This window comes from Scardinius erythrophthalmus, assembly GCF_964197995.2.
Source record: "Scardinius erythrophthalmus genome assembly, chromosome: 23".
NCBI classification, from domain to species: Eukaryota; Metazoa; Chordata; class Actinopteri; order Cypriniformes; family Leuciscidae; genus Scardinius; species Scardinius erythrophthalmus.
In genome coordinates, this window is record NC_138243.1 from 9574026 (window position 1) to 9599482 (window position 25457).

At 38.7% G+C, this 25457-nt stretch overlaps 2 protein-coding genes across 2 annotated transcripts in view; both read right to left on the minus strand.

Annotated features, from left to right (window-relative positions):
• Window positions 1–698: 698 nt before the first annotated feature.
• LOC308683395 (integrin alpha-2) lies at window positions 699–19605 on the minus strand (the record flags this gene model as incomplete). The annotated part of the gene is made up of 29 exons (XM_081353867.1): window positions 699–2240; window positions 4147–4263; window positions 5132–5221; window positions 5299–5412; window positions 5613–5723; window positions 5843–5953; window positions 6063–6165; window positions 6276–6359; window positions 6451–6527; window positions 6876–6962; window positions 7056–7197; window positions 8083–8165; window positions 8266–8376; window positions 8507–8655; window positions 8743–8906; window positions 8989–9119; window positions 10399–10602; window positions 10702–10845; window positions 10928–11073; window positions 12145–12283; window positions 12381–12454; window positions 12575–12728; window positions 15878–16028; window positions 16158–16306; window positions 16392–16519; window positions 16622–16736; window positions 16829–16920; window positions 17434–17564; window positions 19451–19605. 29 exons carry the CDS (start codon window positions 19603–19605, stop codon window positions 2151–2153), a joined length of 3546 nt encoding a protein of 1181 aa, XP_081209993.1. The 3' UTR covers window positions 699–2150.
• Window positions 17873–25457, minus strand: part of itga1 (integrin, alpha 1) — a 58277-nt gene continuing 50692 nt past the window's right edge. The window contains exons 29-31 of the mRNA XM_081354620.1: window positions 22972–23085; window positions 19041–22851; window positions 17873–17995 (exon numbers count right to left, since the gene is read on the minus strand). Of these exons, the coding sequence (XP_081210746.1) occupies window positions 22789–22851; window positions 22972–23085 (177 nt within the window). The 3' untranslated portion in view covers window positions 17873–17995; window positions 19041–22788. The remainder of the gene's footprint in view (window positions 17996–19040; window positions 22852–22971; window positions 23086–25457) is intronic.

The following is a 25457-nucleotide window of genomic DNA, read 5'->3' on the forward strand; positions in this document are numbered from 1 at the left end:
TTTATAAAGTCAGACTTTATATCTCAGAATTCTGACTTTATATCACGCAATTGGGAGATATAAAGTCAGAATTGCATGATATAAAGTCGCAATTGCGTGTTATAAAGTCAGAATTGTGAGATATAAACTATTCTAAGGTAAAAAAAAAAAAAAAGTCCATCTTTTTTTCCCCTTAGAATTGGACTTTATATCTCACAATTCTGAGAAAAGATGTCAGAATTGCGAGATATAAACTCGCAATTGTGTTATAAAGTCAGAACTGCATGATATAAAGACAGAATTCTGAGATATAAAGTCAGAATTGCGCAATATAAAGTCGCAATTGCGAGAAAAAAAGTCAGAATTCTGACTTTATAAGACGCAATTGTGACTTTATATCTCGCAATTCTGACTTTATTTCACGCAACTCTGACTTTATATCTCGCAATTCTGAGAAATAAAGTCAGAATTGCAAGACGGAAACTCACAATTGTGAGATAAAAAGTCGCAATTATCTTTTAAAATGTTTTATTCAGTGGCGGAAACAAGCTTCCATACAGTTTGAAAGCGGCTGAAATCACACTAACAATTGTTATCTTGCGGATGCCACAATGAATTTTGCTTATATTGGATAGCATAGCATCCTCGATGTTGGATTAATTTAGCAAGGTGATCTGCGGTGAAGGTGAACATCACGATAACAACTAAGAGGTGAGTGGAACTTGTTTACAGGACCCGCCGTGGTCACATTTTATGCCACAGTCATTTTGCAAACAGGTTATTCGGCCCTTGATGACATCGGAGGTGTTATTGGAGGTGCTTGTTGGACAGATCAACATTTTTGAAATTTTGCAATGCAATTAGACCCCCCTCTCGATCTGTTACACTCTTGAGATGCCTTTTTGCTGGAGCTGTTAAGGTAGCCTATCACGCCAGTGACGTCACGGACCGTAAGCTTAAGATGGCTGCGCCCTAGTAACAAAACTAACATCACTGTTTTCCCCCTTGTCACTACTTCAGCAGTTTTAAGTGTTCTACTACAAATGATAACACATCTGTTACTGTATATTACCTTTACTTCCTATTTCGTTTCAGTTCCCCTTTAAGCTTTCCATTGCGACATGGTCTGTGGAATATTTCATCAAGAATATGATGAATATCAGTAATCTTTTTCCGAAAGCTGTTGGCGCACACAGAAAACATTTAGTTATGTTAGTGAAACTGACCTGATGTTTACAACTTAAAGATTTTAAGTTGTCAAATGTGCAAAATATGTATAATTAATGTTAGGAACTAGTACAGCTGTGGTTATAGGCTGTATAACCGACCCGTTTCACAGACAACGCTTTTCCAGTGTAAATCTAGCAATGCTTCTTTTAATATATATTTTCTTTTCTATACAATTTCACATTCATAAATGAAAGTTTACTAATAAACCCCCAACTTTATGGTTTTATTAAGTTAAGGAAGGCTATAAACCGTATTAGAGACTCTTTGAGGCCATACTGAACAACACGAGTCTAATAAAACCATAACAATGCGCATCAATCTCTTTAAGATATGCTAAGTATTCCGAAATAGCCAGAAGGAAGAGAAAAAGGGAAGTTCTGGCCAACAAAAACAAGGATTAAACCAAGAACATAATTTAATCTGCCCCTGGGGCTTGAACAATCACAGCATGAGTCATTCATAATAAGTATTTCACATAGAGGAGTTATAGCACTTGTCATCGTACTGTGAGTTTGTGCCATGAGCGAGTTAAACGTCTCAGAAACACTTCTCAAATAGTGGTCTGAAACTAAAATAGCAGGACGTTAGCGACAATAGACAAACTTCAGATAATGTTGTTTCTTATATGCTTTATCTGAGAACCATGAACATACTGAAGCAAGTTAGAACGAGACGGGAACTGACAGAGGCATCTCACCCAACCCCCGCTGTCTTTAAGGAGACACATCACAGCTATCATGCAAGTACAAACTCATTCGTCCATACTTGAGAACAGAGCACAAAGTTGAGCAAGGAGCGATCAAGTCCAACAGTTGTGAGATGCTTTAAAATACAGTAATATCATTATAACCGAGACCTCCAGCAGGACCCGGAAGGCAGCAAACTGAATATCAGTTATTTATCTGTACATTTCGAGGTACCATCGCTGTCATGTGTCCCGTTCAAGCTGGATTCTCACATAGACCCTCTTGTTCTACCTGGTCCTGTTCATTCCCCATCTGTGGCAACTGCTTTCTCTTGAAGAAGCCAACCTGGTGGGAAATCAGTATAATATTATATTATATTATATAATTAATCACACATTTTTCTGTAATTAATCGCACCTAACTTTCAAGTTTTTAATATATTTTTATATTGTAATATTTTCACATTGAATCTTCAAAATAATGTAGAAACAACTTAAAAAATATATATATTTTAAATATTTGTTTAATGGTATCTTTTTAACTTAGCACTATGAATCACTGATGTCTCTATTACATGGATTTCCCCCCTCAATTTTAGCCATAAATTATAGCTATTCAACATTACATTATAATTAACAGCTATCAATTTTAACATTTAATAGGCTTTAAAATCTTCACATAAACCCATTGTAATAAATGTACTTCTTTAATATATCTGGGCACAATACTAAGGTTTTTACTGGCCCAGTCGGGCCGTTCAGGTTTTACACGCCAAGCTAAGATGCACTAAAAAAGTTATTGTTTCCATTGTTTTTGACCCATGTAACCTTGTAAACAGTGCTTTAAGATTTTCCGGTAGGTCTAACCTGTAAATATACAGAAATTGAATAATCACTGCACAGTCTTCACTGCATAAATTATAGATTTAATACAGATTAATCCTTATTAAAGCTACAAAAGTTATTCAGTCAAGAGCAGTGAAGGATTTTCTCTTTTTCTTTTGTTCTTTGGCTAACATTAATCACAGACAGCAGCAGCAGGTTTATTAGGCTGCCGTCACTTTAAGAGCTGACACACATGACCTGGATCTGATCCTATTTAAAGGCACACTATGCAAGATTTGTATCTTATTATAACAGCTTCGAAATCATTTCGATGGTAAACGAACTCGTAGTAGGGCGAATCATCCCGATAGCAAAGCGGGTGGCAAAACCAGCAATGCAATTTTAAATGGTGGCGCCCCGCCAAATCTCGCGAGAATCACAACTTGCTTTACGGCACGACGTCACATACATCAACAACATATGAAGCAGCCTCTATGGAAGAATCATGGCAGAGTCGACGAAGAAAATTAAGAAAACGCGGTCGGACGAGTGCAGAGACGGCTCTGCGTGAGTGGTATTTACGACAGTAACGTTAAAGGGATAGTTCACTTTGAAATAAAATTTTATGATCACTTGGCCGCGTCCAAGTGATCTGAGGGCGCGGGCGGGTATAGATATATACACTAGATGTCGCCTTGGCTACTGCAGTTCATTGGAATGAAACCATAGCCAAGGCGACATCTATATATCTATACCCGCGCGCGCCCTCAGATCACTTGGACGTGTGCTGTGTTCAAGAGGTAACAACGATATAAATACTGTTTGTTTTCTCACACAAACCGCTCGTTTCGTGTCTTAGGCCATCAATGTGTACTTACGATGGGGAATTGTTTAATTTGGACGATGGGGAATTGTTTTAATTTGGACTCTGTGCATGCTCTTTGAGACAGTGACCATAGACTTGCATTAAATGACTGACAGACAAGAACGGTTTGACCTAAAAATATCAAAATTGAAACTACTGTGGAAAAAAAGACACCTACATCTTGGATGCCCTTGAGGTAAGCTAAAACATACCAAAATTTAATTTCAAAGTGAACTATCCCTTTAAATACAAGTACTCCACAGCGACTCTACGGGTCGCTGTTTGAGAAAAACGGAAACTGCATAGTGTGCCTTTAACTCTTTACGTTCTTTTAACACTTTTTAACTAATTCAAGACTGTGCTCATGAGAATACTCGACAAAACTGTAATTTTGACAAAGGATTCTGCTTTAAATAAACGAGTTAAACTGAAATAATTTTGACAGCTCTAATTATATTATATTATTATAATATTATATTATTAGAATGAAGCATTTTACTTTGTAAAATTACAGTACAGTTGAACAGTAGTTGTAGTTCATGCTAAAACAAAGAGCACATACCTTCCACAGAATCACTGTAGCTATTACTAACAGGAGGAGTCCGCCAATGACACTTCCTATGATAACACCAATAGGAATATCTCCGATCGCTCCTTCTTTACTGACTGTAATTTTTATCTGCAGCAGAGTCAGGAAAGATTAGATAAAGCATATCAATGACACATAAAGCAATACCACTGTACAGTCCAGACTAGCAACGGTTGTTTTTCAACTTTTTGACAGGACTCCAAAATATGATAATGCCTTTTCCAGAATAGTGTGAGAAAAATATGAAAAGTACTATTTAAGGACAATATTATAGCTTTCACAATATTATATACAGTACATATTATATACTGCAGACATACATGTACATACAGTATTATGTATACAAACACTACCGTTCAAAAGTTAGAATAAATACGATTTTGTTTATGCTTAATATTTTTGTGGGAACTATGATACACTACAATTCAAAAGTAATTAATTAAAGAAATTAATACTTTTATTCAGCAATGATGCATTAAATTGATAAAAAAGTGACAGTAAAGACATTAATGTTTCTGATTCAAATGAATGCTGTTTTTATTTAACTTTGTATTCATAAGAGAATCCTGAAAAAATGTATCACTGTTTCCACAAAAAGCAAATCAGCATGTTAGACTGATTTCTAAAGGCTCATGTGACACTACATAACCACACATACATTACATATTTCACAATGGGGTATGAAAGTAAACTCTGAACCATGTCTGAAAAACTTCTGCTTCTGAAGTATAATGTTCTAAAGAAGTTCAGATATTCGGATGGAAAAACAAGACAAATGCTCAGATTAAAACAAACATATGGTAAAGCAACTTCCCCATTAGTTCTGCAGTTGAACAGAATGGCTATGGTGGTTAACCAACAGGATGCACCAGCTGAAACCAAAGCAATGAAAAACACTGGTCTTTTCAGCAGTGTTAATCATGGCTCAAACAACTGAAAGAAAGGGTAATGAACTGACCTGTTGTTGTTTGTGTGTGAGGACTATGAGATCAGGCTGAGATGTTTCTATTTCAGCGCTTCCAGCCACTAAAACGGTCTGAAAATCTGCCTATAAAAGAAGATAAGCATGGAGTATCTGCTCAGGACAGATATCAGACATGATAAAACAGTTCAAGAGACACTTACAAAGGCAAAAGTGCCCTTCCAGATCCTTGCGGTTATGTTTACAAAGTAGCTGGTTTTCATCTCCAGATCTTCGAGGACACAAGTCATGGGTTCACATTTTGCCGCCTTACAATTCTGGAAATGAACAACTGTGTGTTACACAAGTTTGGGTTCAGTAAGACATTTCAACGTTTTTGAAAGAAGTCTCTTACACACAATCAGTCTGATATGCTAACACCAAACTTTTAAACTGTATTGTATGTGCTGATTGTGCAAGAAGGCCCGTGTTGCACTCTGTAAATTTCACATTAACGCACACACACACACATACTGACCAGTTCTGTTGTCCCTCTAAAGCTCTGTTTAGTGAAGCTGGCAGTGTAAGTTTTCCCTCTGATGTTTAACGGGTCAATGAGAGCTTTGCCGTCACAACGCACATTTACAGCCTGCGGATCAGAAACACCGCTTAAATTATGATTTTCATTTTGATCCCAGTCTGGGATTCACAGGATAATGTGCAGTGAAACTACTGAAGATATACTTTTTAATGGAGCATTAAACTTACAGGTGCTGTTTTGACTGAAGTCACATATAGTAAATGGTTTCCAGCCTTGGTGCTGGTGGGCAGCGAGACGGTCAGATGAGCCTGATTGATTGGGAAGGTTCCAGTCGAAACCTGCAGAAAGACATGCCTCAAATAGCTATCGCATATTTGACATTGCAAACACTAGGGGGAACTCGGGACATATTAGTATAATATTACATTTTTAATTGTTTTGACTCACTCGTAATGTTATGTTGAATTCTGGGCCGATGTCATTGAAATCTGAGACTGTGTGTTTGACTTGATCCTCACCACCAATGACGCAATAATCCAAGCTCATGTCTCTTGAAATATTATTTAAAAGATTTATTTTTAAAACACCACATATATATATATACACTTTAACATTATGATCTGATTAAGGTTGTCAAAGCATCATAACTTTAGTCCTGACCTGGTGAGGATGATTTCGGCATCATACTGAACTGGGATGGATAGGGAGACCTTGTTATCAGACGTCACTTCCTCCTTACTGTCACTGGAAAATATTATGCAGGGTTATAATTCACAGGCTAAACAAACAGATGCACAAAAGTTAAAACAGAACTGTCTTAAAATAGTGTCTTTACCTTTGCACTTCAAAGTTCACAACAGCATTTTTCTCTGGTTGATTCAGGTTGAAATCAAAGTTGATCTCGTATGTTACCTAATGAGACAAAATGGAATTATTAAAGAAAAAAATGTTGTGTTTTCATGTTATATGGGCACTTTCCATAGACATAATGATTTGTATACAGTACAAACTGTATATTATCTCCCCTTACACTAACCCTACCCCTAAACCTAGCCATCTCAGAAAACATTCTGCATTCTTACATTTTCAAAAATCACCACTTAGAATGATTTATAAACTGTTTTCATCATGCATTTCGTCAAGCATTTCAGATATTGCCATCTTTGTGCAGACACTTTGTCCCCATAATGTAGGGTTTACCCGACCGGCACACACACACACACACACACACACAAACACACACACACACTTTTCTCTTACCGTCTGGTCAGGCGCCAGGAATGGGTATCCAACTTTGCAGTCGAGTGAGCCTGTTTTTGAAGTGCATTTCACCTCAGTGTTATCACGCTGCAAACATGAGCAGGAAAGTTCACAAATGCAATTTTTCATACACAAAGCAGAGAAGATTTATTATGTCAAAACATAAAATGGTGCCCATACAGGGGGTGTAACAGAGGCGTAGAACAGGTTGCTGGAGAAGTTAGCGGACACTCTTGTGTTGTATGCATTTTCCTTCCTGTTCATTACTGTCACAGTGAAGGAGAGTCTTCTTCGGTCAGGGCTGACAAGAAATGAAGATGAGCTGCAAAACACAACAAAGTCTGTCAGGATTCTGGTTCTCTGATAACACATTACACATAGCCATGGGGATAGAAATGGATTATTTTTAGTTAACTCCTAAAGGAAAGTTCACTTAACTATCATCTTCTAAGGCAGAGGTTCCCAAACATTTTTTAAGCCGAACCCATTTGAGCTTAAATATTTACTTATATCTTTAGTAAAAGTTTTATTTTGATTGTGTTTATTCTTAAATTATTTATTTTGTTGCTTAAGTATTAGCTTTCTATCAACTCACAAAACAAAAATATGAATGAAATATGAACAAAATTTCAGTCTGGGCCTCATTAAAAGCTATTTTGTAGTTTTACAGATTTCTTTTATGATTTCTTTTTTCTGATTAAGTGTTATTTTAGTATTATTTATGTACTATTTTAGTATTTATTATATCTATATTTTGAATTTGCTTTTATTTGAATATTTTCTTTTTTAATTAGAGTTTTTCAGTGTTAGTGGTCATTTTAGGACTTCAACTTAAACTTGTTTATTTCAGTTAGTTGCCATTTCTAATTTTCATTTAAGTTTATTAAGTTTAAGTTTTTCAGTTATTATTTTATGTTTTATTTTAATTCAATTAACAAAAACAATTTTGATTAGTTTTAGTTTAATAATAAGAAAAACACCGGCCCATATTAGAATTTGTATATTTGTACCATAGTATATATTTTAAAAAAAGAAAATAATAACTGACATATATATATATATATATATATAATGTAAACAGGGATTGAAACGACATGATTATATCACATACGACAAGGTGATTGTATAATGAATGTACATTTTTAGGTGAACTATCCTTTTTTAGCAGTATATAGACACTGGCCCTTTAAAATAAATAATAGGTTACCTTGGTACATCAACAGCTTTTACCGTCAGCTTCAGGTCACAAGTACATATATCATCAGAGCCACAATCCTTTTCAAAAGGGACCTGAGCAAAAAGAAATGCATTGTTGTCAAAGGTTAAAAACTTTGAAACAATTGACGTTGGACGTACTGACGCCCTTAATTAAATTCAGAGGGAATCTTACAAAAAAATCCCATGCTTTGGGCTGAAATGCATCTATGGCAGGGCCGTTTTCTGGATTCTGTGGACTGATGTCGACTCGCAAAGCAACTGGACTTGCTAAATCAGGGGTCTCCTATTATTACACCATGAAAACAACCATGTAAAATTATCATTCAAGCACTTATAAATGAAACAAAGCTGTAGTACAGTGAGCACTGTTATTATGAACAGCATGAGGCTTGTGGTAACTGGCAAAAAGTCACCTGGACATAGACTTTATGATCTACACAGATTTGTGATTTAGAGATGCTGACAGCTTTCTGAAGAACACGCTCTGAGTTGTCAAACTGGGCTCTTGAAGTGGCTCCTGATGTCTGCAGGATAGCGTCAAGGGTCAGGTTGTACTTGATATCTAAAGAACAGTGATTTCATTTACTTTCATGGACATTTTTAGAGAAATGAACATACATGAGATACAAAATACATGAGACGACCTTACCTACTTTACCCACTAATGTAGCGGGTCTGAATGTTGACCTGAAACAGACATTGGCAGTAACACATGGCACCATCCTTCCACCAAACATGCAAGTTTTACTCAGAATGCTGATCTTCTCTGGGCTGAAGGAGACCGTTGTTGTGATAACTGCAACTTCCCTTGACCTGAGATCAGAAATACTCTATAAACATCACAATTTCAGTAAATTATTTACTAGATCTTTAACAACTACAGTGAGACCCTCACCAGAGCTGCACTACATTCCCATCTCCTCCGACCGAAATATCAGGGATTGAGTCACTGTTCATATCTTCACGGCCATCCAAAGAGCGTCCGAAGAACCGAAGCGCCAGGTCCAGTTTGGATCCAAGAATTTTCTGCACAAAATAGGAAGACTTTTTTTAGTATAAAGGTCAATGACAAATAACAATGCTCATGATAAAAAAAAAAATCAGGAAAAATTAGGATCTTTAAATATTTATATATACAGTAAATAGTTCTTATAAGTGTGATCTTTGTATTTGCATTAGAGCAGAGTACACCAATCACAATTGACTGGGTGACTGACCAATCAGAGCAGAGTACACCAATCACAATAGACTGGGTGACTGACCAATCAGAGCAGAGTACACCAATCACAACAGACTGGGCCATCTGACCAATCAGAGCAGAGCAGACCAATCACAACAAACTGGGCCATCTGACCAATCAGAGCAGAGCAGACCAATCACAACAAACTGGGCCATCTGACCAATCAGAGCAGAGCAGACCAATCACAACAGACTGAGCCATCTGACCAATCAGAGCAGAGTAGACCAATCACAACAGACTGAGCCATCTGACCAATCAGAGCAGAGTAGACCAATCACAACAGACTGAGCCATCTGACCAATCAGAGCAAAGCAGACCAATCACAACAGACTGAGCCATCTGACCAATCAGAGCAGAGCAGACCAATCACAACAGACTGGGCCATCTGACCAATCAGAGCAGAGTAGACCAATCACAACAGACTGGGCCATCTGACCAATTAGAGCAAAGCAGACCAATCACAACAGACTGGGCCATCTGACCAATCAGAGCAGAGTAGATCAATCACAACGGACTTTGCATATCATTGAACTGCATATACCAAATGAGGCAAGGGTGTGGAGTTACATTCAAGCTATTTTAAGGCATAAATAATTTTTTTCAAGGAAAAAAGGTTTAAATATGTCATTTTGGTGATCAAAGATGAGTTTTAAGGGATAAAATGATTGACTAAAGTGGGATTTTAAAATATTATATATTATAAATGACATTATTATATTTTATTAATATTATTATATTGTTGCAATTAAATTATAATGTTAAACTATAATTTTACTAAGAATTATAACAAAAGAATGTTAACTAAAGGTTTTCATCAGTAAATTATGGAGTGCTGCAAGGATCTGTGTTAGGACCCCTGCTATTTTCAATATATATACTGCGTCTTGATAATATTATAAGTAAACATGGAATTAGTTTCCACTGTTGTTTCCACTGTTCCACTTGTTTAAGGATAAGGTTTCCATGGCTGGTCAACAACTTAACCAGCCACACTTCCTTGAATTCATACGAGTAATTTTAAAATAATAAAACAGGAATATTAAAATAAAAATTAGTGTGTTCTACCTGTGAGCTCTGCTTTCTGATGGTCTTTCTGTCTCCATAGTAGATATAAATGGCACCATGGCCATTGCCTTCCAACGGGGCACCAACCACCACGTCACTGAAGCCGTCCAGGTTCAGATCTGGGACGACAGTGATGGCCGTCCCAAACCGAGCATTCTCAAATGCAGAGGGTCCCTCTAAACTGCCCTGGTTGCTTAAGGTGCCCTAAGAACAACATGAGGCAAGAAATGGACAGTCTTTTTAGGACATGCTTTGAGTGAAGATTGAGTGATTATCTGAGCATGGACAGCAAATCTTTATCACCTTGGTAATGGTGAACAGGTAGACTCGTCCCGTCTCAGACTTCTCCTCGCTCATGTACATCGGAGCTCCAACCAGCAGCAGATCAGTCACTCCATCAGCGTTCACATCAACGGGACAGAGAACGCTGCCAAAATAAGACCCAATCTGCAAACCACAGACACCACAATTACATAAAACAGGACTTTACTGTCTAATGAAACTCAAGGTCACTGAGGGTCAAATGTACCTGATCTCCTCTTTGTGAATGTATGACCACAGGTTGTCTCTGGCTGTCAATAATGTAAACTATAACCTGTCCTCTATGAACGGCACGAGGAGCACCGGCCACATAAAACTCAGACGAGCCGTCAGTCACAGAGCTCACAGAGTAGCCTGGATATATGACAGGGGAAAAGAAACAAAAAATGAGAAGAATCTAAAATACTCAATATTTTTACATGGCATGTACACTACCGTGTGGGGTAGTTTAAAATATTTTTGAAAGAAGTCTCCTCTGCTCAACAAGACGGCATTTATTTGATTAAAAATACAGTAGAACTACAGTAATATTGTGAAATAATATAAAAAAAAATTCTATTGTAATATATGTTAAAATGTAAAATTCAAAGCTGAATTTTCAGCATCATTACTCCAGTCTTCAGTGTCACAAATTCCTTCAGAAATCCTACTAATATGATGATTTGATGCTCAAGAAACATTTATTATCATCCATGTACACTGTAAAAAAATAAAAGTTGACTTAACTTAAAATTATAAGGCAACTTGCTGCACAGATTTTTTGAGTTGACTCAACTAATAGAGTTTACTCAATTGGAGATGTTTTAGTTGAGTCAACTCAACTATAGAGATGTTTTACTTGAGTCAACTCAAAAAATCTGTGCAGCAAGTTGCCTTATAATTTTAAGTTAAGTCAACTTAGTGGAAACTGTGATACATTTCTTTCGGGATTCTTTAATGAATAGAAAGTTAATATTTTATAAATGTCTTTACCTTGTATCAGTTTAATGTGTTTTTTTTCTGAATAAAAGTATAAATGTCTTTTTATTTTTTTACATATATTTTTTTATAATCCAATAGCTTAGATGTGATTTTAAACGTACATGACATCTATATTAGCTTTTGGTAATGGAAAATCATTATAATTGAATTTGCAACACGATGCTGTCTCACCAGCCCGGTCTCACCCCAAAACGTCATGTACTGACGGGTCTTGACCATACGGCAACAAACGACGAATAGGGTACCCCTAAAACGTCCATATGAGACGAAGACATAAGCGCACCAGCAGCGCCTCCTAGCGGTACCCTAACGCATACCTAAACCTACCCATAACCCGAATCGTCACATATGGACGTTTTAGGGGTACCCTATTCGTCGTATGTTGCCGTATGGTCAAGACCCGTCAGTATGTGACGTTTTGGGGTGAGACTGTGTTAGTCTCACCGAGTAATGAGCTGTGGTTTCTGTCATCCAGGGTTTTCTCAAAAGCTTTTTTGAGGAAAACGTTTGATTTTCCAGCTGTTTGATGGACGACGGTCCCGGTCCATCCATACGCTCCGACAGCACCCAGCATGATCTCATCCTGTGGAATAAAACATTTTCTGTGAATCAGTATGACACATTAGAGATTTGTTAGACCGCTCCATCAGATACATGATGTGTTGAAAGATTATTGACACCTTTTTTTTGGTCTGATGTGCGCTGAATCCAACTTGGGACATCTCCATTTGAAATTCTTGACCTTGACCGGTGCCTTAAATAAAACAAGACAAAATATTCATATGCTTATCCTGATTTAAAGCTGTACTTTAGGTAAAAGCGCGACCTGTTTTCACTGGATGAAAAAACACACGTTCGTGAATGCAAGGTTTACCTTCAATGTTAAAGATTCTGTCCCCCAGAGTTCCCGCGATATTGATTAGAGCTTCCTCTGATGACACATTGAACATGTAGTTCTCTGTTGGAGAGCTAGCGATCAATTCAATCTCCTCGATGAACTTTTGAATATTGGCATCTTCTTTGAGAATCTGTGTGAATTCATTAATGAGACTTACACCAAATTCATTCATTATTTTGTTTGTCTTGTTGTCCAGTAAAAAAAAAAATATATATATAAACAACCTTAAAACAATATTAAATACATTTAATTAAAGACATATTATAAAAATTCTGCAATGTATAAAATTAGATACACTTTTGTCACGGATGCACACGGGAAGCAGGAAAATCCAAGTGCAGTAATTTATTAAGAGGGCAATCCAACATCGTTGTAATCCATGCAGAGGTCAAAAATCCAGAGAAGCAATCCAAACAAGAACAGATATAAACAGACAAGAAGTGTGGTGACACAAATTAAAACAGACAGGGTTATATACACAGGGAAACTAACAATGAAACAGGGAACAGCTGAAACAATGATGACGGAGAGCTGAGTGTAATTAACAGTGATTGGTACAGACAAGGATTGTGGGGAATGTAGTTCAATATGTGGATGACACCGTGGGGAAGAGGACCTCAAGTGGATACCAGAAAAACACAAACCAGACACTGTGACATAACCCCCACTCTACGGAGCGGCTACCAGACGCTCCAAGACAAAAAAGACAAAACAAGAGTCCAGGCGGGAGGTGGAATGGTGGAGGCTCAGGGGGAGGGATGGGGGGCCAGGTCCATGAAGGGGAACAGGAACAGTGAGTGACAGTTTAACCGACAACCAGAGTGAAACAGACAGTCCATCGGGCGGCCAGGGCGGAGCAGACAGTCCATCGGGAGGCCAGGGTGGAGACCTCCCCTCAGGTGGCCACGGCAGAGACGACCCCTCGGGCAGCCAGGGCGGAGACTTTCCCTCGGGCGGCCACGGCGGAGACGACCCTTCGGGCGGCCTCGGCGGAGACGACCCCTCGGGCGGCCTCGGCGGAGACGACCCCTCGGGCGGCCTCGGCGGAGACGACCCCTCGGGCGGCCACGGCGGAGACGACCCCTCGGGCGGCCACGGCGGTGAAAACCCCTCGGGCGGCCACGGCGGAGAAGACCCTTCGGGCGGCCACGGCGGAGACGACCCTTCGGGCTGCCACGGCGGAGACGACCCTTCGGGCGGCCACGGCGGAGACGACCCTTCGGGCGGCCACGGCGGAGACGACCCTTCGGGCGGCCACGGCGGAGAAGACCCCTCGGGCGGCCATGGAACAGGAACAGACACCGACTCAGGAACTGGAACAGACTTCACCGGCTCAGGAACAGAAACAGACACCACCGGCTCTGGAGCAGGCACCACCGGCTCAGGAACACACTCCACCGGCTCAGGAACAGAAACAGACACCACCGGCTCTGGAACTGGAGCAGGCACCACCGGTTCAGACACCACCGGCTCAGGAACACACTCCACCGGCTCAGGAATACACTCCACCGGCTCAGGAACAGACACCACCGGCTCAGGAACAGACACCACCGGCTCAGGAACAGACACCACCGGCTCAGGAACAGACACCACCGGCTCAGGAACAGACACCACCGGCTCAGGAACAGACACCACCGGCTCAGGAACAGACACCACCGGCTCAGGAACAGACACCACCGGCTCAGGAACTGGCTCCACCGGATCAGGAACTGGCTCCACCGGATCAGGAACTGGCTCCACCGGATCAGGAACTGGCTCCACCGGATCAGGAACTGGCTCCACCGGCTCAGGAACAGACACCACCGGCTCAGGAACAGACACCACCGGCTCAGGAACAGCCTCCACCGGCTCAGCGGTGGCCATCTTGTCCGAACACACAGGTTTGGCAGACGTGACGTGAACAGACTCGGCGGCAGGAATATTGTCCAAAGACACAGGTTCGGCAGACATGACGTGAACAGTCTCTGTGGCGGCCATCTTGTCTGAAGACACAGGCTCGGCAGACGTGACGTGAAGATTCCTGGGTGTTTCTAGGATGTTAAATAGCGTTGAAAAATAATCAAACAACGTTTTAGTGGCCATCTCTTCAGGGGACACAGGCTCTGCGGCGGCCATCTTGTCCGAAGACACAGGCTCGGCAGACGTGACATGACCGGTCTCTGGATCGGCAGACGTGACGCGAACAGTCTCTGGATCGGCAGACGTGTTCTTCCTCCCCCTTCTCCGTCCGTGACGGTGAGATGGTGGTTCCGGTCCGTCCCTCACGAGCCCAGGGTCGAATGGGGGCCATGGTGGAGAGTGATGTTGGGCCTCCACTCGACCACCTCCTCCTCTGCGACCTCCCCGGGTCCCACGAAAAATGACAAGGTGGGTTCCCTTAAAATACTCTCTCCTCTCCAGTTCAGTGGCTGGGGAAAAAAAGTTAGAACTCACACCGCTGGATCTCTGCATGACGGAGTCCTTCTGTCACGGATGCACACGGGAAGCAGGAAAATCCAAGTGCAGTAATTTATTAAGAGGGCAATCCAACATCGTTGTAATCCATGCAGAGGTCAAAAATCCAGAGAAGCAATCCAAACAAGAACAGATATAAACAGACAAGAAGTGTGGTGACACAAATTAAAACAGACAGGGTTATATACACAGGGAAACTAACAATGAAACAGGGAACAGCTGAAACAATGATGACGGAGAGCTGAGTGTAATTAACAGTGATTGGTACAGACAAGGATTGTGGGGAATGTAGTTCAATATGTGGATGACACCGTGGGGAAGAGGACCTCAAGTGGATACCAGAAAAACACAAACCAGACACTGTGACAACTTTATTATGAAATTTGCAACCATGCTGGAGCCTATTTACATCCATATGATTTCATTTTTGGTAATGAATCTCACTACTCATTTTACCTAATGTTCTTCATTTGAGCAGATTATATCATGTATTAGATAAAAATATAATTTTCAACATTAAATACTTTATGTTAAGGTGTAGTACTAAAGTAATAACAAATTATGCATACGTGACTAATGTATTTATACACTTTTTACTGATTTATTACATTGTAACAACATATTAAAATAAAGGGTTTTAATATTGATTAACAATGTATAGGGTTAGGGTAGGATTAGGATTTGGTTGAGGGTTAGTTGCATGTAATTATGCATAATTTACTGTTATTACTATGGTAAGTATATGTGTAACAAGATAAATTTTTACCAAATAAAGTTTCTGTTTTATAAATGCAAAGCTTTTTTTCATGCTTATCTCTCACTTACAGCAATGCCAAAGCGAATGATGCCATCTTGGTCAAATCTCTTAATGACCTCTTGACCTTTATAACCATCAGCAGATTCTCCATCCGTCACCACTACCAACACCTTAGTGGCACCTGGACGCCCACCGTTTTCTGGTAGGAAAGCTGTTTTTCTGAAACACAAACCATCACAAACGTTGTTTTTTTTCATACAATAAATTAAATAAATAACCAAATTAAAATGTTTAAAAATAATAAAATAAAATAAAGAAATAGAATCAAATTAAATAAAAAAATGGTACCTGGCATTGTCAAGTGCCGCAAAAGTGTTGGTTTCTATTCCAGTTTTTTGGGTAATAGCCGAAGCCTCTGAAATAACTTTTTCTTTATTCTGGTCAGAACTAAAATTATGAACAAAGGACAAGTCCGCTGAATACTGCATAATACTGACCTAAAAAAGCAAAAACAAAATCCAAATTAAGTCATATCATATAAATCAAAGACAAAATTGCACCAGGATAAGCTGCATAACTTACTCGAGTTTTATCTGGTCCGATATCAAGATTTTCCAAAAGCTTGGAGAGAAAGCGTATAACGTCACTCCACGGATATATACTGTTTGATCCATCCAAAACAATGGCAACATCCATTGGCCCTCCACAAGCTGAATGAGAAATTCAGATTTAGAAGATTAAGAACGACTAATTTACCCAAGAAAACATGTATTTGGTGACTTTCTGACAGTATAAAATAAGATGTAGGCTACTTTGAAGGGCAGGAGAGAAGGCCGGCTGGAGTGTAAACTGTGGGCTCACTTCAGCACAGACTCCTGGGTAGAAGTACTGACTTCCACAGCGCTGAGCCCACAGAGGACCACAGGTCTGAAACACAAGCATTTATTCTTAATCCATCATAGAGTGTCTTCAATATGACAGGGATTGAATTAATGTTTTTGAAGAAGATCACATCATACCATAAAACTGTTAGGTTTAGCTGTTGGAGTGAGAGTCAGACCCAGACTCATGTTGATGTTGATGCTCTGCACACCATCTATGCTGACAGAGTCTGCGAAGACACACATAATTGGGAAAAATCAAAATCCCATTAGTTATATTTTAAAGTCGGCAGGAAATCAAAATAGACAATTCATGTTTTTATGGAATATTATATAACTTCCTCTTGCAGCGTCATCTCTTCTCTGATGTTTACTGGCGTGAGGGCGGGGCAACCTGTCACTCACATGAGATTAACCAATTGCAAACCATGCCATCCAATCAGTTCCCCATGGACAAAATCAAGTCCAGCCCTACATTTGTTCTTGTTTGAAAAGCCGTTTCACTCTGATACTTCACAGTAGAGAAGAAAAGACTATCGCAACTTCCGTTTCATTTCGACTTTTCCAGTTCCTTACAAAAAAGTCCTGTTGTTTCAGATAGCAATACAATGGTGCTGAATGATAGGCTATCATATTCATTATGCATATGGTAGTATCATCGACCATGCCCAAGGCCCATGGTAATATCACAATACTTATTTGTTAGTGCATTCATTATTATTTTAAAATAAAGAGAAATTTACCTTGAAGGTTTAGTTTTTGGCAGTTGGTTGGACCGCCAGTGTCACACTTATAGAGGTCTCCTTTTCTATCCCGAGGGTATCCGCTCCAGGGAGAACCCACCAGCAGCCTGAGGACAAGTAACACACTTTCTCTATGCAATCAAAAAGATCATGCAAACAAACTTTGCATGCAGAATTTGGCCAGTGATTATGATATTAAACCTGGCAGAGATTTTCCTCTACTAAAACAATGACACAAAATTCCCCTTCCAAGAATAAGACAAACAAGCAGGAATTTCCTGACAGGAATTAGTCATTGAAAAAGTTCAAAAAGTCTCATTTTCCCCACTGTATTATGTGACTGTGTCTCAATGCATCAGTCTGACACTTGTGTGTATTTTTATACATTTCGAATACGTTGTGGAGAAAATACCCGGTGTGTGTGACAGATCTTACCATTTTCCTTGATTATTGCTCAACTGTCGTACAGTGTAGCCAAACTCTTCTACCGCAATACCCGATGAGAAGATTTTGGCACCTGCAGTTCCTACATTAAAACCCTGAGTGCGAGTAATACAGAAACCTGCAGGAAAAGTTCACATTCTCAGTGAATTTAGACTAATTTGAGCATGTTTGCTTGTTCTAAACACATCAATATGGGACATCTGACCATGGTAAAACTTTCTACTGACCAGCAGTGTGTCGGTATATTTCAAACAATACTAGTCGAAGTGAGAACCCAACCCTTTTAGACTTTGCACCAAACACGCCCTCACAACAAACTATGGGACTTACACTGATTTATCATGCACAAAAGTATATTTCTTTTCTAAGAGTGTGGATGGACATAAAAAAAAAAGAAATTATGTTTCTCATTACTATCATTTTGATGTGTTTGCCATTATTATCATTTGAAATGTATGTTTAATACTTTTATTGTATTAATCTTTAGGCCTCATATGTAGCTGAATGACTTAGGGTGAGATTTTGTATTGCTGTTTAGATCTAAAACCGATCTCGAAATATTCGAATGCATGCGTTTTTTTTATTTGAACGGTCATAGAACACATCCTGTCTGTGTCACACATGAGCAAAAATTTTAAGTTTACAGTTAGACAGACCACAAATGCGGTAAAGTGTTGAAAACTAGATATGTTTGTCTTGTGTGTCTGCTTCTATGCAATATGAAAAGAGGAACTATTTTACTTAGAAATATCAGAAGTCATTTTAACTGTTCATTTAATGTTTCTTCATAAAACTTTTAATCCAGATTATGGATGAATTAATTTTACTCTTCATTTATTATTTGATTGTCTGCTTTTAAGAAATACAATTTTACTTAATCATCTGACTGGATCTCCTCCATGCATCATTAAGAAAACGTTTTGTCATGGGGTAGGAAAATAAACTTAATTCAAGATACATTTTATTGTCAGTTTATCGTCTTATCTTGCAATTTAAGTTTATCTCTTTTTTTCTTTTCTTTTTTTAGATATTCAGTAGGTATTTAAAACAATCATTAACACAAAATCTGAAAATCCAAATGTAGACATGTCAGTCTCCTCAAATGTATAAAAACTATGGAGATTAATAACAAGTAAACATAATTTGATAAACAAAGTACTCACTCAGTAATATCAGTAGTATCACAACTTTTTCCATTTTGTCTGTTGCTGGAGAAATTGTTAAGGAGAAGGAGCAGACAGTGTTGCCTCTAAGCATAATGAAACAACCTGAACTCAGCTCAGGGTAAAAATTACTATGACAGGATATGATGTCAGCTCTGGCCAGATATAGATCTTTCTTTGATGTTGACATTAGCCAACAAAATGCAAACAACTGACCAAATAAGGAAATTCATAGCTGTCTTAAGAACATTTCATATGAAAAACACAACTTTTACACACTTTATAAGAATCCAAATGGAAAAGTGAAGAAAAGACACAAAAATAATAACAGGGAGAGACTTTATGGAAACCAATAAAGGATCACAAAAACATAATTTACAAAATTATGTTATATAAAAAAAGAGATTTACAACAAGTTGAGACATTGGGCAGAGGTGCGCCTCCTCCATGCGGTCTTTTCCTGCGTTCCTATTGGCTGAACTGGACTAGGCTGTGCGTGGACAGGTGGGCGGAGGGGCGGAGTCAAGCAGCTGAGGAAGGTGAGGCACAGCACTGTGATGGTCATACTCAACATGAGTGATCCCACCGCGGATCATGACACACAGACACACACTCACACACTCACTCACACACAAACAATGATTAACCCAAGTCTCCTGACGGGATTTTATCTCTCAGACAGACTGGGATGTAATTGAGGAGTTTACCTCACTGGCATAGTTTCAAAGCAAACAGGAAATGTTTCCCACTGACATTTCTGTTGAATTCTGCAATTCCGCTGAAGCAAGACTCATGTAAGCCACAACCTTGACATATGGCTAATAAAATATGTTTCCAAAACTTGGTTTCATATGTTATTTAAAAGGCTTTTTTTTCTTTTTTTTTACAAACTTAGCAATGCATCTATAAAAACTATAAACATGATAAATGTTTTTTTTTTTTTACACTTACCAATAATTAACTTAAGCTATACTTGCACAACAATTGGTTCCAGTCGTTAAATTTGTTTAATTGATCGTTACAATACATCCTTGCGCCAGTTGGCGGCGACAGGTGACAGTTTTTATGAGTGATGATTCATTCACTAACGGAACACAACACAACTTTATCTGCACATAGGCGAGAGGTAATTCTGCCTTTTCTTCACTTGGAACTATTTAACTTGAAGAATGCATATGTAATTATGCATATGCTAATTTTCTGCAATGCATTTCAGTAAATAAAAACACACAAATATGTCTCTTGAAGTGTCTAAATTACAAAATAAGCATTTATTCCCCCCCCCCCCGCACATTTTCTTGACAGCATGTGCAAAGCTTTTTAAATCCGTGCTGAAAAGTATGTACAATTTGACAAACCAGTGCATTACATAGAAACTTCACAGCAGAGTGTCTCACATGTGCCCAAGACCGCTGGTCTCCATCTGAGAGTGAGGCTCGATTATCCTGCCTGTTTTAAACAACTTATTTAAACACTTTTTTATGTGTTTGAAACATGAATACATGAATAGATTGTGATATTATATACAATAGAATCATGGTTGGCATCTCATTCAATGTACAAGGAAAAACATAGATGTGACTAGATGATACAAATATATGACAGTTAATGTTAAAGTTTCAGTGGCAAATATAAAATGGAGCCTGTTAACAACATTTTGAACCACACAGCAATAACTCTTTTCATGCCAACCTAAAAGAACAAAAATTGTGTGTTGAAATGACAATTGTATGATAAGCTGTATACTAGATCATAAGCCAGTACCACATGAATACGAAAGAAAGCCCTTGTTCTGAAACTTCCTACAGAAAACCATCTTTACCCATGAAGGATTTTTCAATTAAACCACTAATTAACTAAATTAAATAAAAATAATTTAATTATATTTAGTACTCATATTCTAAAACAGAGTTGAGAAAACTGCTCATTCTCGCTTAATGTGATAAATATTCACACTTGAGGGTCGAGCAAAATTTCCAGCATCTCTGCCACATCTAGCTTCCTGCACTTTCATGTTTGTGGCAAAAACGGGAGCATTAAAAACAAAATATATTGAAAACAAAATATCTTTCCACTGATGCCAAACAATGGCAACATGCGTACAGTAGGAAAAGCTTGCAATGTAAGTTTCACATGTCGCACATGTTTTTTACAAAGAAAAATGAAAATGGGAAGGAAATAACTGGTTTTGAAGGCAGACTAAATTTTTTTTTTTAAACAATCATTGGCTTAATGCAAAATTAACAAATGTAAAAAGCAAAGAAAGATTTCTTTCCATTCAGAGAGTCAGTGCAATGCATATGTACACTATGTTTGATTTTACCCTTTGCAATATGTAATTCAGTCTCATGTTTTGCATTTTGCATAATTTAACTGCACTATATATGTCAAGTGGTGCGCACTGTGGGTTTGACTATTTCTGATGTTTCTATTATGACTATTTCCTCTTAGGGATCGGTATATATACACACACACACACAAACACACACACACACACGTATATATGTGTCATTTTTTGTTAAAATATTTCTCCTACTCTGGCTTAATATGAACAGGCATCTGTAAGTCAGTAAATTTCCTTAGAAGTTATGAACACAGTTTCAGTGGCAATCTCAAAACATTGCTCTGTTTCCTGGACCTTCCCAGCCAGCCCGACAACAGCAAAATGTACTCAACCAATGGTGTGAGTTTAAGGCGGGGCTGTCGTCCAATAGGAGAGCGTTTGGAAAACCTGTTTGAAAACAGTCATTGTTCAGTTTGGTGATGCTAGTGGTGCATAAATTACACACTTTAGCTTTAACACTTAGTCAAGTAATTGTTTTTCTAATATTTACATATGGCAAAAACAAAATGAAAAACAAAAAAAAAGTTGATGGCAGTCCAATTTTATGATTCCAGACATTCACTGAGTCTGCAAACCATCTGGAATACCTGAGAAACACTGCGGGCATCAAGACACTTTCTACCTCAGAAAACATGGCAGGTATCAGACTGAACACAGATAATGCAATTATTTTGATAAAGCCATTATTTCATTATTAAAGCGATATTGCAAACATAACTTTATATACACTTTAAGCTTTACATTTACAGTACAGTCCTTTTCCTCTTCATTCCTGAAGACAAAAAGCGTGAAAAACATCAGTGCCAAAAAGTTGCTTCGTGAACAAAAAGGAATGTGCCAATATTCATAGCCTATCAAAACAAATGCTTTGAACTGAAAACTGTACACCGCTTCATCGAAAACAAGCTCTAAAAGTGAGTTATTGGAATAGACCTCCATATATAAACCTGCTGCCAATAAGAGTGTATGGTTCTGATTACAGGACTGTAGATAACTCTAGACGTTTCCAGGACAGGTTCCTGAGCCTTGCTATGCTGATGATGAATGCCGTAGGGGGGTTACAGATGAGGGTCCGTGGCTGGTGGGATGTTGAGTTCAGGCTATAGATGAACCTTTGATGCTTTGCTGTTCAAAGCTTGACTCTAATGGTTTGGCAAAATGTCCACCAATCTTGTGACGTCTCAGAGGTTCACTTGAGTTCACATTCAGTCGAATTTTACAGTGAACACATGAAGATGAATCAAAGTGTCAAGCAAAGCGCTGGGTTCTCTTTGGTGAACCAAGACTGCGATCTTCATATTTCTGAATGTTCCTAGAAATGGTCTTGCTGTGTGATCTCTGTGACCTTGGCTAGAGGTGTCGTATGTGTTGACCTGAGGGATGGAGGCTACAGAACCGCAGGCTTCAATCAGACTCCTTCATATCTTCCTCCATTTCTTTAACTGATTTTCTCTTGAAGAATCCAGCCTGGAGGAGAACAAACAGAGTCAACATTCAACATCACTGAGCCATAGCATGTTTACACTGAAGATGTGCAGCATAGGATGTGCAAAGGTGAGCTAACATAAGCAAAATAGTGATGCTTACCTTCCATAAAGCGAAGATAACAAGTGCCAGTATTAAAAGTCCTATAAGAATACTGAGGATAATAATCCATAGTGGGATTCCGCTTTGTATGTCTTTGGTGACTTGAATCCTCACCTGCAGTAAAGATGTAACATTAGTCACATTTTAAAAGCTAACATGGAATACTAATTTCTAATTTAAAGGTGCTGTAAGAGATTTCAGCCATTTTGATAAATTAGCTAGTTAGCCCCTGATGGTAGTTATGGTAGATGTGACTACATTCTGAGGGCAAAATGAATCTTTCTCCTTTAAAAGTAGCCGTACAACCTGACAAAATACATATAAATTGTAAATATATATATATTTTTTATTAGTGTCTGATTTGTTTTAGAGACTAAGGTGTGTTCACACTTGTAGTTTGGTTAGCTTGGTTCGTTTGGTCTGGGCTAATGCTCTCGTTATATGTGCATAGCTACATATGATGGTATTTTGACCAGCTAAGAACTTGTGGAGAGCTTATAAGATCTGTAAAGGAGTCAAAGTACAGTGAGGAGACGTGGTTCTGATGCCTGTACCGAACTGTGATGTGCAACATGACGAGAAAAAAACAGGTATGCTTGAGCATTCTGTCCTTTTTTAGGGTCGCATCTTGTGATATCATATTTCAGTCGAACCGCACCAGTGTTCGTTTGGAAGCGGAGTGAGACTCATCCCTTCAGCGTCTCGGCCTGCTTGTTTGGTTTGCACCAGACATGCCAAGTGTGAACACACCCTTAAAGTAGCAATGAAACAAAAGTAGTGATAGATCTTCCAAATTTTGAAGTAGATCTGAGTGAAATGGATTATCAAAAATGAAAACGATGTAGGGCTGGACTTCGGTTGTAATGTAGTGATGTCCAACGAATCGTTCTTTGAACCAGTTCTTATTAGTGACCTGGTTAAACCACTTCACTAAATTGTACTGAACTCTCCGAAACAGTCTTAGGCTCGAGTCAGCACAGATCTACAAGTTACTCAATCAAACTCACTTTCTGACATGCCTAACAATCACAATGAGTATATGATCCTATGATGCTGGTTTTTACACACTGAACTGAGAACAGGACATGTCCGTAGCCTGACATGCTGAGAAGTGAGTGCCAAGGGTTTCATAAACGGGGCAAAATGTGTGTTTTTGATGTCTTTTGCTAAAAAAAAAAAAAAAGCATAAAGTATAACAAATAAAAACTATTGGAAATATAACAACATCTAATCGATGGCAGTAGTTCTCGAGTCAACAGCAGTAAAATGATAGCAGTTCCCTCTCGAATTCTTGAGTCACCAGTACACTGAAACAGTTCAGACTTGGACATGTCTAAACAACTGATATGGGCATGTGTAACCAGAGCAGTTTACTAGAATGAGGGGTCGAAATAAGCTTTTTTTAAAATGTTTTTTTTAATGGTTTCCCTCCCTGCTGCCTACAGCTCAGAACAGTGACTAGTGACGGGTTTGTCAGCATTGTCATGACAAAATTTTAGGGTGATTCCAGGTGGATTATTCACATGACATTTAAGGATCAGGGGCCTCATTTATAAAACTTGGCGTAGGATTTGCGTCAGAAGTGGCGTACGGATGAAACATAGGACGTGCGTACGCACAGAAATATTCGGATTTATAAAACCGTGCGCACGCACGTCCTACGCAGTTTTCCCTTAATAAATCACAATCAATTCTAAATGTAGCGCAGCTTTTGCAGCTTCATGTCACGCCCATAGTTGTCCATAAATAGTCCGTGAAACGCCCAGAATTAATATTCATCGATTGCGAAATCATGGCAAACACAGAGAGGAAAACCAAGAAACGTAACTTCACTCACGTCATTACGCATTGTGACGGCATCATGGCATTTTATTTCCATCCATTTGATTGCATCTGACAAGCTACAGATGTGTTATGAGGATGAATTGCATAACATGCCAGTATTATTGCAGAACATATTTCACTTTTCTTTTTGCAAATATGTGTTAATTTGAATTTCTGTTGTAATCTTCGTTTGATTTTGTTTGTTTTACACTGCAGATCGATCAAACGGCTGTTCGTGTAGGCTGTTAATTGTAAGACTTGCTTTGTGAAGTCTTCACGTTATTATGAGAGGCAGTATTGCAATTTGTTTTACACAACGGTCTACAGTTTCACACACTTTCACGTGTTTCTTCCATCTGCCGACGGTGTCGCCATTTCTCATTTCACCCGTTTTTCTGCGTACGCCTGGGTCAGACCTTGCGTGAAGGACCGCACATTTTCCCGTCAAGTTCGCTTTTTATAAATACCAATTATTGCGCAGAGAGCGGCGTACGCCTTCTTTTGTGCGTACGCAACGTTTATAAATGAGGCCCCAGGTAATTGGCTGGTACCAGGAACAGTTTATGTGCGGTATAAAAAAAAATCCCTTACAGCACTTTTAAATATAGACTGAGCCTGATGCAATTTTTAATCTTAAAGGAGAACTCCGGTCAATTTAAACA